The 15,628-nt window shown below is 47.8% G+C and overlaps 1 protein-coding gene across 2 annotated transcripts in view; it reads left to right on the top strand.

The window, feature by feature from the left end:
* cpamd8 (C3 and PZP like alpha-2-macroglobulin domain containing 8) overlaps window positions 1-14,622 on the top strand; it is a 126,329-nt gene extending 111,707 nt beyond the window's left edge. For both annotated transcript variants that reach the window (XM_080213173.1, XM_080213172.1), the window contains exons 40-43: window positions 6,430-6,642; window positions 7,475-7,549; window positions 12,200-12,375; window positions 14,055-14,622. In XM_080213173.1, the coding sequence (XP_080069299.1) occupies window positions 6,430-6,642; window positions 7,475-7,549; window positions 12,200-12,372 (461 nt within the window). In that variant the 3' untranslated portion in view covers window positions 12,373-12,375; window positions 14,055-14,622. The remainder of the gene's footprint in view (window positions 1-6,429; window positions 6,643-7,474; window positions 7,550-12,199; window positions 12,376-14,054) is intronic.
* The last annotated feature ends 1,006 nt before the right edge of the window (window positions 14,623-15,628 follow it).

Here is a 15,628-nt window from a genome sequence, read left to right as displayed (position 1 = left end):
TCTCTGTATTCCCTGGTAGATTCTTTGTGTCACCCTCACCACTTGCCTTTCCACCTATGTTGTGTCATCCACAAACTCGGCAACAGTATATCCGCTTCCCTTGTTCAAGTCATTAATCTCAAACCTATGCTTGAATTACGCACCCTTAAGCTCCCGCGTTTTGCAGGTTTCAGGTAGGTAATTGGCTGAGAACAAACACAAGAGGCCCTAGAATTAAAACCGTCTGGATCCTATGTTGGGGATGGTGCTGATTCTCACTCCAGCAACACTACATTCCCAACTCCAGCAACACCACATTCCCAACTCCAGCTATCAGACAACCATACCCAGTAAAACTGGACCTCAAATCCTTATGGAATTTTGGACGGAAATGCAGATATGGAAACTTCCAATGGAAAGTGCCAATTTAAACAGTACCTTCACTGGCCAAAGAATGTAATGACAATGTGAGGTGTTCACATTGACAATTGATGTTGTAAGTATGAACAGAGGACTTGTTGGAAGAAATTGACATCTGCCCATGACTCCTGTGTAAATTTAAAAGTTTAATGTTAAAGCTCTTTTATTGAGGAAATATGTGTGAACCTTACATGGGGCGTATTGGATGGCTGTAGTTAATGTCATTCTGAAGCTGAAAATAAATCTTTACTTTTATCTTTAGGTAAGAAACTGAAATGATTGCTAATCACTGCAATATGATCCCAATGACAGCTCACATCCACTGTCGCAGAGATAGATAGGTTCTTGATTAATCAGGGGATCAGGGGTTGTGGAGAAAAAGGCAGGAGAATGGGGATAAGAAAAATAACAGCCATGGTTGAATGGTGGAGCAGACTCGATGGGTTGAGTGGTCTAATTCTGCTCCTATGCCTTATGGTCCCCACACAATCTTCCCAGGCTGCTGCTAGCTACAGTTGGCTGTTAATGGACCCTTGAGTACCTGCAGAGAATTCGCAATGAAATCCAGTTCAAGCTCAGCATGAGGGAAGTTGTACTGTCTCCCCAGCTGCATTCCTTCTTTCCCTCTCCATATCCACCCTATCATCCCCCCTCCCCTCTCCCCAGCCCCTCTAATCATTGCTTAAATATCATTGTGAACGAGTCAGTCTGCTCCTGGGGGGACTTGTTCCTCGAATCCATTGATAATTTACAGTGAGTCTCCTTGGGAAGGCAGGCTGCCAAACTAGGCCTAAGCTGAGCGTGTCACAACCTGAGCACAGACTCTGGCTGAGGTATTAGTTTACAAGGCAGGGATGTCAGGTTTGGGCCTCCTGATTGCAGGTAGTTTATAGCTTCGCCTGGTGATGTTTTGTGACATTCTGGTTTCTTTTAAACTTACCTCATAGCTGTCAACTGGGAGCTAATGAAACACAGTCGTTTATAATAAGTACAAATTATTACCGGACCGTCTGGACCCTGCCGGCAGTTGCATTATTCCCTCCAGTCAGAACGTGACATTGTTAGGGAATGAAAGGAGCATTCATTTATAAATCAACTCATAAAGTTCACAAGGGAAAGCAAGGTTCGTTAGCAACTCACCCCGTGCCCCCCCACTCCCCACCATTCACACATCCCCTCCCAGTTCAGTATGTACTGATCTGATTGTGATTTGATTTGATTTGTCACATGTATTAACATACAGTGAAAAGTATTGTTTCTTGCACGCTATACAGACAAAGCATACTGTTCATAGAGAAGGAAAGGAGAGAGTGCAAAATGTAGTGTTACATTCATAGCTAGGGTGTAGAGAAAGATCAACTTAATGCAAGGTAAGTCCATTCAAAAGTCAGCTGGGAAGAAGCTGTTCTTGAGTCGATTTGTGCATGACCTCAGACTTCTGTATCTTTTTCCCAACAGAGGAAAGTGGAAGAGAGAATGTCCAGGGAGAGTGAGGTCCTTAATTATGCTGCTGCTTTGCCAAGGCAGGTGGAAGTGTAGACAGAGTCAATGGATGGGAGGCTGGTTTGCGTAATGAGTTGGGCTACATTCATGTCCTTTTGTAATTCTCACGGCCTTGGGCAGAGCAGGAGCCATACCAAGCTGTGATACAACCAGAAAGAATGCTTTCTATGGTGCATCTGTAAAAGTTGGTGAGAGTCATAGCTGACATGCCAGATTTCCTCAGCCTTCTGAGAAAGTAGAGGCGTTGGTGGGCTTTCTTAATCATCATGTCTGCTTGGGGGTCCAGGACAGGTTGTTGGTGATCTGGATACCTAAAAACTTGAACCTGTCAACCCTTTCTACTTTGTCCCCGTCGATGTAGACAGGGGCATGAACTCCTTTATGCTTCCTTTGCGCTTTACTGGCACCAACCTATGCGTGTATTGTGCAACATGGCCTTGGCTCAATGGGTCAATTTCTCTGTGTCTCCATCTCTCTCTCTGTCTGTCTGTCTGTCTGTGTCTCTCTCTCTCTCTCTCTCCCTTCCTCCCGCCAGCACTTTTGTCAGTTCGCAAAGGCTGCACCCTTAATTCCAATCATCACCCAGGCTTCAGTGAACAACACACTGCTTCTGAGCAGAAAGTCCGTGGGTGAGAGCTTAGCTCCAGAGATTTGGTGTGTAATCTGGGGTGATGTTTTCAGTGCAGTGCTGAAGGAGCACTGCATTGTCAGAGATACCATCTTTCAGATGAGATGTTAAACCAAGGTGTCATCTGCCCTCTCTGTTGGATGTAGAAAGTCGGGAGGCAGTATTTTACCCAGCCTGCATCTAGCAAGAGTGGGCATTTGACCAATGTCCCAGAGGACTCAGCCTCACCGATCAGATCCACATTTCTCATCACAACAACTTGAATTTATATAGCACCTTTAATGCCAAGATGCTTTGCAGGAGCTTTCACACAGAACCTGACACTGAGTCACAGAATGAGATAATAGGATAGGTGGCCAGAGGTATATGTGGCCAGAGAGGTCAGTTTTAAGGAGCACCTAAGGAGCAGAGAGTGGGGATAAAGGGGTCTTTTAAGGATGGCAACTGGTGACTAGTGGTACGCCTCAGGGGTTGGTGATGGGTCCACAACTTTTCACAATATACATTAACGATTTGGAGGAAGGAACTGAAGGCACTGTTGCTAAGTTTGCAGATGATGCAAAGATATGTAGAGGGACAGGTAGTATTGAGGAAGCAGGTGGGCTGCAGAAGGACTTGGACAGCTTAGGAGAGTGGGCAAAGAAGTGGCAGGTGGAATACAATGTGGAAAAGTGTGAGGTTATGCACTTTGGAAGGTGGAATGGAGGCATAGACTATTTTCTAAATGGGGAAATGCTGAGGAAATCAGAAGCACAAAGGGACTTGGGAGTCATTGTTCAAGATTCTCTTAAGGTTAATGCGCAGGTTCAGTCGGCAGTTAGAAAGGCAAATGTAATGTTAGCATTCATGTCGAGACAGCTAGAATATAAGAACAGGGATGTACTTCTGAGGCTGTATAAGGCTTTGGTCAGACCCCGTTTGGAGTATTGTGAGCAGTTTTGGGCCCCATATCTGAGGAAGGATGTGCTGGCCTTGGAAAGGGTCCGCAGGAGGTTCACAAGAATGATCCCTGGAATAAAGAGCTTGTCGTATGAGGAATGGTTGAGGACTCTGGGTCTGTATTCATTGGAGTTTACAAAAATGGGGGGGGGGATCTTATTGAAACTTACATGATGCTGTGAGGCCTGGATAGAGTGGATGTGGAGAGGATATTTCCACGAATAGGAAAAACTATAACCAGAGGGCACAACCTCAAGCTAAAGGGACAATCCTTTAAAACAGAGATGAGGAGGAATTTATTCAGCCAGAGAGTGGAACTCTTTGCTGCAGAAGGCTGTGGAGGCCAGGTCATTGAATGTCTTTAAGACATAGATATTTAGGTTCTTGATTAATAACAGTATTGGGGTTATGGGGAAAAGGTAGGAGAATGGGGATGAGAAAAATATCAGCCATGATTGAGTGGCGGAGCAGATTCGATGGGCCGAGTGGCCTAATTCTGCTCCTATGTCTTATGGTCTTATCTTAAGAGGAAAGGGGAGCAGAGAGGTTGAGAGAGGGAGGGCCCAGGCAGCTGAAGGCACGACTGCAGTTGTGGAACAATTAAAATTGGGGCTGCTCAGAATTGGAAAGAATGTCATGATGTCAGAGCGAGGTGGGTGAAGATGGGGAGAGGGTGCGGAGCTGGGGATGAGAGTTTAAACTGCAAGCATTGCTGGACCTGAGCCAGTGTGGGCCAGCAAGTACAGGGGTGATGGGCGAACGGAATTTGCTCAGCACAGAACAGGGAGAGGGCTGGAAATTGTAAGTGCATTCCTCAGTAAATGAGCCGTCACGCACCTTAATCTCTCACAGAGTTCAGCACCACTGGGCAGTGCTGAACACAGCTGCCCCAGTGATGTAACCAGTTGTGTTTCAGAACTGCCCCACGGGCATAATACAGCAGTTACTGTCGCCATGGCAACCGCGCCGCTCATAATAAAATTATAAACAAATACTCACATGCAACCTCGACTTTTCCATCACCAGTTGCTCACATCTTTAAACAGACACGAGAGGAATTTCCTCTCCCGACATATCGCACCTTCCAAACCCCCAGTCTCTACCACCTAAAAGACCAGGGCAGTGTATTGATGGGTCACCATCACCTGCAAGTTCCCCTCTGATTTCCCCTCCACCTTCTGGAATTATATCCTTTATGCATCGCTGTTCCTTCACTGTCACTGGGTCAAAATCCTGGAATTCCCTCCCTAACAGCACTGCGGGTGTTCCTACACCTCATGGACTGCAGCGATTCGAGAACACAGCTCACTACCACCTTCCCGAGGGCAGTTAGGAATGGGCAATAAAGGCTGGCCTAGCCTTTGATTACCTGTAAAGACTCCCGTTCCAACCATTATTTTGTAAATTGAGATTGTGTCTTTACATGCCCTGTTGGTGAACAGAGCTCCCACTTACCTGTCGAAGGAACGGCGCTCCGAAAGCTAGTGGTTTTTGCTACCAAATTATCCTGTTGGACTTTAACCTGGTGTTGTGAGACTTCTTATTGTGTTTACCCCAGTCCAATGCCGGCATCTCCACGTCATGGCTTCTTTAAGGGGCCCAGCCACCATGTGGGAAAGCAAGAGAAAATACACCGTGGCCATTCCCCTTCATACTGTTCCTCACTACTCAGCCTATCAGCAGCAAAAACAGGAGAGAAATGGCCTGTGATTGGAGGAGCAGCTCCTTGCACCTCGCTGTATTTTGAACAGATGGAGAGGCAATAGTGGGTCAGACTGTGGGAATGTTATAGAGGGTGCCCTGCAGATAGTTTGATCTTTCTGCGAATAATATGTCAAGATTTCTCTGGCTTGAGCATTTGTAAAGGGATGGGGGGGGACTTTCATCAACTAAACATTAAGAAGATGAAGCAATTGCCAGTCCCTTGTTACCCGCTTCATCCCTCTCCCTGGTAACTGTGAGACTGAATCAGTCTTGACTACAACCTTCCTTCATAACTTGATGAAAGGGGTGGCATGGTGGCACAGTGGTTAGCACTGCTGCCTCACAGTGCCAGGGACCTGGGTTCGATTCCCACTTTGGGTTGCTGTCTATGTGGAGTTTGCATGTTCTCCCCGTGTCTGCACGGGTTTCCTCCGGGCAGTCCGGTTTCCTCCCACAGTCTGAAAGACATGCGGGTTAGGTGCATTGGCTGTGCTAAATTCTCCCTCAGTGTACTTGAATAGGCGCCAGAGTGTGGCGACTAGGGGAATTTCACAGTAACTTCATTGCAGTGTTAATGTCAGTCTAACTTGTGACTAACGAATAAACTTTAAATAAATAAACTTTGATGATCTCAGGCTTGACTATTCCAACACATCCCTGATCAGAATCCCTGCTGCCTTTCCTTAAACCTGAGTTCATCCAAAGCTCTGCTGCTGTGTCCAAACTCATGCAAGTTTTGTTAACCCTGTGCGCACTGACCTTCCCTGATTCCCAGTGCAGCAACACTTTGATATTAAAACTCTCACCATTGTTTTCACATGTCTTGGCCCTTTCTCTCTATTGACTCCTCCAGAGACACAACCCTCTGAGATATCTGCATTCATCTCATTCTGCCATCTTTCAACTCTCCACCAACGAGGAACATTCTTTCAGCTTCCAAATTCCATCCTTAAACTTCCCTTTTGTCCTTTAAGATGCTCCTTAAAACTGACCTCCGATCAAGCTTCTGGTCGTTTCCCCCCCTGCCTAATGTTTCCCGAGGTAGCTGAGTGTCAAATTCTGTTTGATAATTGCTCCCTTGGGCCATTTTACTGCATCCAGGGCACTACGTAAATGCACGTTGACCTGTTGGAGGTCAGTCCATCATCCTCTGCTGACTACAGGATTAACTTGGTCCATCAGAAGTGTTAAAGGGCAGCAGGATCAGAATGATTTGGGTGAAATTGCTTCTTTAATTTTCCTTATATTTATTGCAGGTTTTGTCCAGTCTGGTACCTGTAAGAATGTTTATGACTGTCTGGATGAGGAACATTATGAGCTCTGCACGTGTTATCGTGACTGCGGCTTCGATGGAACCCCTGTGTGTGGTTCTGATGGAATTCTGTATCGGAACCAGTGTCAGATGGAGGTGATGGCATGTCGGAACAACACCAGAATTGAACAGGTCCCTGTGTCACAGTGCCCCTCCAGTAAGAGACCCTCCATTCACACTACCATGCAGCTCAGACAGCAATTACTGAGAAAACATCACCTTGCTTTTGGGTCCTCTGCTCAAATTGTGGGGTTAAAGGTCATTCAATTGGAGTTTAACCCTGAGGCTCAGAAAATTCAGGCCAACTGAGCAGCTAGATTTGGTTTTGGTTTATCTCTCTCTCAACCTGCTCGTCTCCTCTCTATCACCCTCTCTGATTTTCTGTTGCTCTCTCTCTCTCTGGCTGGCTTTTCCTTTGTCCCTCTGTCTCAGTGTTTCTCTTATTATGTCTCTTTCTGCTCATCTCTCTACCAGCCTGTAATTTTTTTCATTCTTGGGATCTGGGCCTCGCTGGGTCATCAGGTGTGGCCTGTCCCCGACTGGCCTTGATCTGAGCAACTCACTTGGCAACTTCAGAGGGCAGTTAAGGGTCAACCATATTGCTGTGGCTCTGGAGTCACATGTAGGTCAGACTGGGTAAGGATGGCAGATTTCCTTCCCTAAAGGGCATTCTTGAAATGTGTATTGGACTAAATTTTAATTCTGAACACCTAGGACTGACTGCTGCCCAGCTGGCTGTCTGAGGGTTTGAGGTTGAGTGGGGATGAGGAGGATCAGGCGGAGATGAGTAGGGTTGAGTGGAGATGAGGAGGGTTGAGGGGTTGCGCAGGGTTGAGCGGGGATGGGAAGGGCTGAGTGGAGATGAGGAGGGTTGGACGGGGATGTGGAGGGTTGAGGGGGGTTGAGCGGGGATGAGGAGTCAGTGGTCTTTATTAGATGCTGAAAGTTGGTGGCGTGGAATCCATTCTGACCTCTGCCTCTTCCCACAGTGGAGAGTGCCCCTGAAGACAGAGAGTCTGTGGGTTCGTCCATGAAGCTGCAGTTGATGGAACAGCATCAAGCAGGTAGGTCAGACTCAATCTGTACCCTGGGTCAAACCTCCCAGTCAGACATGTCACTTGGTGAGTGCTTCATGTAACGCAGCTACTGACTGGACATTAGCCTCTTGCCATTCAGTCCCTGTTCACCCTCTGCTGACTGAGTGATCATGGGGTGAATGAACATTCAGTCAGCGTTCCTGTTACCTCTGCTGCCTTCACAGACAAACATCCTCCAGCTACCCATACTATCAGCGTAGTCTGTACCCTGGTGAGGGTGCACTCAGCCAGAAAAAGAGAAAATGGAGCAGGGGGAGGGAGGTGAGAGATCGGTGGGTCAGTCTAACCTCGGCAGTGTCAGTGGGAGGGTTATGGAATTAGATTGTCAATTAAAACATGAGGGGGTAACCTGGGACAGGGTGGTGAAAGAGGAGAGGTACGGAAGGTGGCAGATGGATCAGCTTTGACTCAGAGCAAGAACTGAGCTCTACTGCTACCCACCACTGCCACACTCCCCCCCCCAAATCCCCGGACACCCAGCATGGAACTGTAATCATTCTCCTTAGAGCAAGTTTCCATTATCTGGTTACCTGGAGTGTTGTTAAGCATCAAGACACAGATTTTAAGCGGTTGGCAAAAGATCCAGAGGGGTTCCTGGAGTTGCTGTGATGTGAAAGGTGCTGCTTAAAAGGGCGGTGGAAACAAATTCAACAGGAACTTTCATAGAATCAGTGGCACGGAGACAGGCCCTTGGACCCAAACTGGTCCATGCCGACCTATCTAAGCTAACCCCATTTGTCTGTATTTGGCCCATATCCCTCTAAACCTTTCCTATCCATGTATCTGTCCAAATGCCTTTTCAGTGTTGTCAATGTCCCTGCCTCAACCACTTCCTTCGGCAGCTCATTCCACACACGTACCGCCCTCTGTGTAAAAAAAAATGTTGCTCTTCAGGCTCCTATTCCTTCTTTCCCCACTTAACTTAAACCTCTGCCCTCTAGTTTTCAATTTCCCAACCCTGGGACAAAGACCGAGTGCATTTCAGAAGGGAATTGGAGATATTTACAGGGCAATGGGGAAAGAGCAAAGGCGTTGGGAATAATCGAAAAGCTAGCACAGGCACAATGGGACGTATGACCTCTGCCTGCACTGTATGAATCTTTGAATAGATAGTGGGAGTCTCTCTCTGCACCTACTGTTAACACAAACAGTCCCGTTCTCACACTTTGCATCAAAGAGTTTGCTGGTATCGGCTGAGTCTAACTGTCGCGGGAGCTCTCTCTCCACATGTGCTATTTAAATGATAATGATTCTGGGCTCCAGCTTCCATCTTTGGGCTAATGTGTCTCCACCTGCCCAGACCCAGACACTCTGAACTGAATCCTACCAATTTAAACGTTTTTAAAGCTTTTCAGAATTTTTTTGATGAGCAGGTGAAAGGGAAACAATTATTAATTTGAAGCAGTTTCTGTTTTTCTTGTAAATTTTTTGGATGATTGCAGTGCATCTGGAGACAGATTCTAAATTATTCTTCCAAAATCTCAGTCAAAACTCTGCCGAATAATAACAGCTTCCCAAAATGAGAGCCCCCATCAAAACATGTTCTCAGAAAATGCCTTTATAAAGCTTAGTCTAAATCTCTGGGGTATTTATCCAGATGTGCTATCCACAATCCACTATGTAGGCAACCTATTCAATGTGGTGCCAAGGCACAAGTTTGCAACAGCCTTGGTGCTGCAGAGTGTCTTGCTGATGGTACACACGGCTATTACTGTGTGACCTGGTGGGGGGTGTTACTGTTTGTGGAAGGGGTGCCAATCAAGCAGGCTGCTTTGTCCTGGATGGTATTGAGCTTCATGTGTTAGAGCTGCACTCATTCAGGCAGGTTGTGCATTGTGGATGGTAGGCTGGTTTTGGGGAGTCAAGAGCGAGTTATTCCCCACGGGATCCCCAGCCCCCGACCTGCTCAGTGTTTATATGGCTGGTCCAGTTCTGTTTCTGGTCAATGATAACCCCCCAGGATGTTGATAGTGGGGATTCAGTGATGGTTATGCTATTGAATGCCAAGGATTGTGGTTAGATCCTCTCTTGTTCATTGCCTGGCACTTGTGTGGCATCAGTTTTACTTGCCACTTGTCAGCCCAGGCCTGGATATTGTCCAGGTCTTGCTGCATTTGAACATGGACTGCTTCAGTATCTGAGGAGTCGCGAATGTGCTGAACATTGTGCAATCATTGGCGAACATCCCCACTTCTGATCTTATGATGGACAGGAGATCATTGATGAAGCAGCTGAAGATGGTTGGGTCTAGGACACTAACCCTGAGGAACTCCTGCAGTGATGTCCTGGAGCTGAGATGATCGACCTCCAGCCACCACAACCAGCTTCCTTTGTGCCAGGTCTGGCTCCAACCAGTGGAGAGTTTTCCCCCTGATTCCTGTTGATTCCAGTTTTGCCAGGGCTCCTTGATGCCTTGATGTCGAGGGCTGTCACTCTCACCTCTGGAATTCAGTTCTTTTGTCCTTGTTTGAACCAAGGCTGTAATGAGGTCAGGAACTGTTTGACTCTGGTGGAACCCAAACTGGGCGTCACTGAGCAGGTTATTGCTGAGCAGGTGCTGCTTGATAGCACTGTCGATAACCCCTTCCATCATTTTACTGATGATTGAGAGTAGATCGATTGGACGGTAATTGGCTGGGTTGGATTTGCCTTGTTTCTTGCGGACAGGACAAACCTGGGGAATTTTCCACATTGCTGGGCAGATGCCAGTGTTCTAACTGTACTGGAACAGCTTGGCTGGGGGAGCAGCAAGTTCTGGAGCACAAGTCTTGTTTATGGTAACAGACTGGTAATTGTGAAGGAGAAAAGCATAAAAATCACAGGCCGAGGTTTTGTGGCACAGTGTGGTTAGCATCCCTGCCTCTGAGCCAGAGGCTCCGGGTTTGAGTCCCACCCTAGGACTCGATGGCCAAGGGAGGGAGCATTCATAACATGGCCAAACAGATTGAGTATCAACCTGCAAAACCCTTCCAACACACCCTGTGACTGCGGGTAAGGACAGGGGAATCCTGGTCGGCATTGTGACGACAAGAAAATTGGAATCTTTACCGTCACTGCCCATAGCTCCAGATTACAACACGCGTGTCCGGGGCCACGGGCTCCTTGGGGAACTGGTTTGTTCAGTTGGTTGGATGAATCAATGTTGATCAGATTGAGGACACAACACAGGGTTTAAAACACATTTAGCTGAGATTTGCCCTACCCCCGGTGGAGTTTGCAGTGCTGGGGTTCAGGTTTTGCCCCCGGTGGAGTTTGCAGTGCTGGGGTTCAGGTTTTGCCCCCGGTGGAGTTTGCAGTGCTGGGGTTCAGGTTTTGCCCCCGGTGGAGTTTGCAGTGCTGGGGTTCAGGTTTTGCCCCCGGTGGAGTTTGCAGTGCTGGGGTTCAGGTTTTGCCCCCGGTGGAGTTTGCAGTGCTGGGGTTCAGGTTTTGCCCCTGGTGGAGTTTGCAGTGCTGGGGTTCAGGTTTTGCCCCCGGTGGAGTTCGCAGTGCTGGGGTTCAGGTTTTGCCCCCGGTGGAGTTCGCAGTGCTGGGGTTCAGGCTGCCTTTCAGGAAGGGAACAGAAAGTGTGACAGATGCAAACAGTTAGTCTAACAGTGAATGGGACTTTGGTTTTATCTCAAGGTCACTGCAATAAATTGTAAAGACTTTCCATTGTGTCTGGAAGGTCAGGGGATGATCTGATCAAAGTGTTTAAAATAGGAAAAGGGACTCGATATGATCCAGAAAGAGAAATTATTTCCTCGGGGGGCGGGGGGTTGGGGGTGTTGTCCAGAACATGGGACAGAACCTTAACACTCGAGCCAGGCTAAATCCTGCACAAACAATTTGGAACCATCAAAAATAAAGTTGTGTTGAGTTGCTAGTTGAATATTCCATTAGTGAGAGTGGGAGCAGGCTAAATACAGTTCATTCAGATCAGCCTCAAATATAAACACGCTTCTTGTTTACTCAAGTCGGTGAGGCTCAGACATATGCCTGTTTACAGGATTTCCCAGTTTATCCTCACAGCAACCTTCTCACTCAGACTGTTCCAGTGTGAAGCATGGGCACCACCTGGGGGTCAGAGAGCATATTGCTTCTCCTCGGAACACAACCCATCGCCTGCAATCTTTGTAGAAGTGTAGAAAGATTGAAGTTAATCAAATCATTATTAATAATCTGTTTTCTTAAATCCCAATCTCTCCAACACATTCACCTGCCACTATCTTCCTAATCTATGACTATCTCCTCCCTCTTGTTGCTGCTATTCTCTGCCCTATTCTCTCTCTCACTCCCTTTCTCCCCCTCCATCATCTTGATCTTTCCTGTCTGTTCCACACCTCCCTCACTCCCTGTCATTCTCCTTTGATCCCACACTCTTTATCTTTCTCTGCCTCAATCTCTTTCTCTTCCTTTCACATTCGCTCCCTCTCCTGAAACCTCACCCTTTCCTCCCTCTCTCCCTTTTCCCTTTCTCAATCTCTTCCTCTTTCACTCCCTCCCCCTCCTCCTCCTCCTCCTCACACTACCTTCTCTCTGTCCTTTGCTTCTCCTTCTCCTGTTCATCAATCTTGCTTCTCTCTAATCCCTCCTGACCTCCAACCCCCTCCCCGGCATTAACCCGACTCCCTCACACAGACACTGTCACTATGCCACAATCGGAAATTTCCTACTACTCCTATGGAATGAATTATGAGTACGATCCGGAGTTCGTATCCGATGTGGAAGACGGGTTTGAGATGAATGAAGAGCAGACAGAGCGACAGAGCCGGGGAACAGAGAGCACAGACATGGGCTTCCATCAAAAGTGAATGGTAACTATCGGAAACCAACAGTAATTTATTTTATTCATTCATCAGATGTGGGCGTCACTGACGGGGCTGCCGTTTACTGCCTGCCTGAGGGCAGTTTAAGTGTGAACCACATTGCTGTGGCTCTGGAGTCACATTTAGGCCGGATCGGGTAAGGGCAGCAAGTTTCCTATCTGAAAGGACACGAGAGAATTAGTGTATCGCACCTCCCACAGCGAGTATTGTTGACCAGAATTCAATAAACTCACAGCTGACTCAGTTGTTGAGTTTTGTGTGAATATAGAGTGGGAGCAGTGTGTGAGTGTGTCTATTAATAACCCCACCTGCGCGCTCTGTCTCTACCTATTCGCTCTGTCTCCCTCTTTCTCTCCCTCTCGCTCTATCTCCCTCTCTCGCTCTATCTCCCTACCCCTCTCTCACTCTGCCTTCCCCGTGCCCGCTCTGGCGCTCACCCTCTGCGCCCTGGCACTGGTGCACGCACTGGCACTCTTGCTCTCCCTCTCTCTCTCTTTCACACGCGCCCTCTGGTGCTCTCTCCCTTTCTCTCTGACTCTATCTTTCTCTCTCTCCCTGACTCTGTCTATCTCTCTCTCCCCCCTCGACTGTCTCTTTCTGACTCTGTCTCTGTCTCTCTCTCTGTCCCTGTCTCTCTCTCTGTCCCTCTCTCTCTCTGTCCCTCTCTCTCTCTGTCCCTGTCTCTCTCTCTGTCCCTCTCTCTCTCTGTCCCTCTCTCTCTCTGTCCCTCTCTCTCTGACTCCGTCTCTTTCTCTCTCTGACTCCGTCTCTCTCTCTCTCTGACTCCGTCTCTCTCTCTCTCTGACTCCGTCTCTTTCTCTCTCTGACTCCGTCTCTCTCTCTCTCTGACTCCGTCTCTCTCTCTCTCTGACTCCGTCTCTCTCTCTCTCTGACTCCGTCTCTCTCTCTCTCTCTGACTCCGTCTCTCTCTCTCTCTCTGACTCCGTCTCTCTCTCTCTCTCTGACTCCGTCTGTCTCTGTCTCTCTCTCTGTCTGTTTGTCTCTCTCTCTCTGACTCTGTTTCTCCCTTGCTCTGGTGCTTTGGCTGTCTCACTCTGGCGCTCTGCCTCAGGCCCTACCTTGAACCTGCCACGCGCCCTCTCTCTGCCTCGCTTGTGCGCTCTTGAACCTGATTTGGAAATATATCGCCGTTCCTTCCCTGGCACTGGGTCCAAATCCTGGAACTCCCTCCCTGACAGCACTGTGGGTGTAGACACACTTCACTGCAGTGTGAATGTAAACCTATTAGTGACACCGATGGATAAACTATATAACTAGTCTGTTCACAACCTTGCTGCAGCTGCTGAGAAGCTGAGCTCTGATCACTGACCCAATATCAGGTGATTTGGTGCCATGTTATTGTTTTATAATCACTTCCGTGAAGTGATTTAGGATTAAAGATGCTAAATAAATAGAAGTTGTTGTTGTTGTTGCATGGAGTGGGATGTGTGTGTAGGCCAGCATCACGGACCAGTGCCTCATGTGCACCGCGTGTGTGTTGGTCAGTGTCTCGTGTGCACTGCGTGTGTGTTGGTCGGTGTCTCATGCACAATGCGTGTGCATTGGTCAGTGTCTCGTGCACCGCGTGTGCGCAGGCTGGTGTCTTTTGTGTGTCGTGTGTATGCATGTTGAGTCACTGAGAAACTGTTCTGCTTGCTCTCTGACAGAAATGGACTCCCAGGCACAGGAAGAGGGGGAATTGGAGAACATGGATTGCTGCCCTGTACATGTGTGTTTATATGTTACACGGACCAAGCACTGCTGCTGAAGACAGCCCAATATTATCCGCACCCAACTATTAAATAGACTAGACATATTTATCCTTTAGTATTGTTTAAACCAAAACGGGCACGTTAGTGGAATCTGGTATTTATATTTTGTAATTATAAATGTTTTGATCTTCACTCTGATATTTATATTGTGTTTTAGTTAATGCGCCTCTTTCTCCTGGGTCAAAGGTCAATCTCCCAACATTTATTATTTAATTTTTAATTATTTACAATTTCTCCCTTCCACTGATGGACATTTTCACTTTCCTGAGGGTGCTGCAGAAATCTCCACGGTGCCTCCAAGCCCTTCCCCGCTCCCCAACTTCTTCCTCACCACCCCCCACAAAATCTATTGCTTAACCACTCTCCCACTCCCAACCCCCAACTTCCTTCTCAATACCCATTCAGGAAGAACGTGTAGACTGGAGGAAATCAATGGATAGTTGGTTCATGCCACCCCCTCCGCGCCCCCCCCCCCCCCCCCACCGGAAATTCATCCTCACTGTTCCCCACCCAAACCCCCATGATGAAGGCCGTGTTGCATCTCTCTGTTGGATGCCACAGTTGACCTCATGATGGGACTGTGTGGCTGGCTCTGGCGTTCCAGCACCAATCCCTTCCCTCTGGGACAGGCTGCTGGGTGTGCAGTGGTAAGGATATGGGATTTGTCTGGAGGGTTGCGGGCACCGTAGCTTCCAGTAATAAAGGTGACCATGTTCCCAAAATCATATTGATTCTGACTTTAATTCCACGTTTGCACCAATTCATCGCTGCCCTTCCAACACACCCCTCACTCACAGACAGCAAGAGTCATAGAATCATAGAACCCCTACACAGTGCAGAAAGAGGCCATTCAGCCCATCGAGTCTGCACCACCCACAATCCCACACAGGCCCTACTCCCATATCCCTACATATTTATCTGCTAATCCCTCTAACCTATGCATCTCAGGACACTAAAGGGCAATTTTAGCATGGCCTAACAACCTAACCCGCACAGCGACAGGTGGCCATTCGGCCCATCAAAACTGCTCTACTGTACAATTAGGTCACATGCTTTTGGCTGCCACTGCCTCCCTCTCTGCTGCCACCTTGCCCCTGGTGTTTAAACTGCAGGCTGCCCACTGTTATTACCATCAATCCACCCCCCTCCCCAACCACACATTTGTTCCCATGTGAATGTGATTGTACACACATTCCTGGTCTCTGATTTAGTATTAAACTCTCACCTTTCTCATGTAGAAACACACGCTGCACATGTGTCATCTCTGTGCATGCATACGCTCTCTGGGATTTCATGCTTTGCGGGAATTTGCAGGAACGGATTCCCGGGAACGGTGGCAATTGACTGTATCTACTTTGCCCTCAGTGGTACTAATGCTGCCATCAAGTGGACAATATCAGGTACTACAGCAGTGAACAGGCCATTCAGCCCCTCTCTGTGTTAATTCTTTGCTAAAGGTGTCCATTTAA

This window comes from Carcharhinus amblyrhynchos, chromosome 26 (genome assembly GCF_965287045.1).
Source record: "Carcharhinus amblyrhynchos chromosome 26, sCarAmb.v2.hapA, whole genome shotgun sequence".
In the NCBI taxonomy this organism is placed as follows: Eukaryota; Metazoa; Chordata; class Chondrichthyes; order Carcharhiniformes; family Carcharhinidae; genus Carcharhinus; species Carcharhinus amblyrhynchos.
This window is presented reverse-complemented; position numbering and strand designations above follow the sequence as displayed.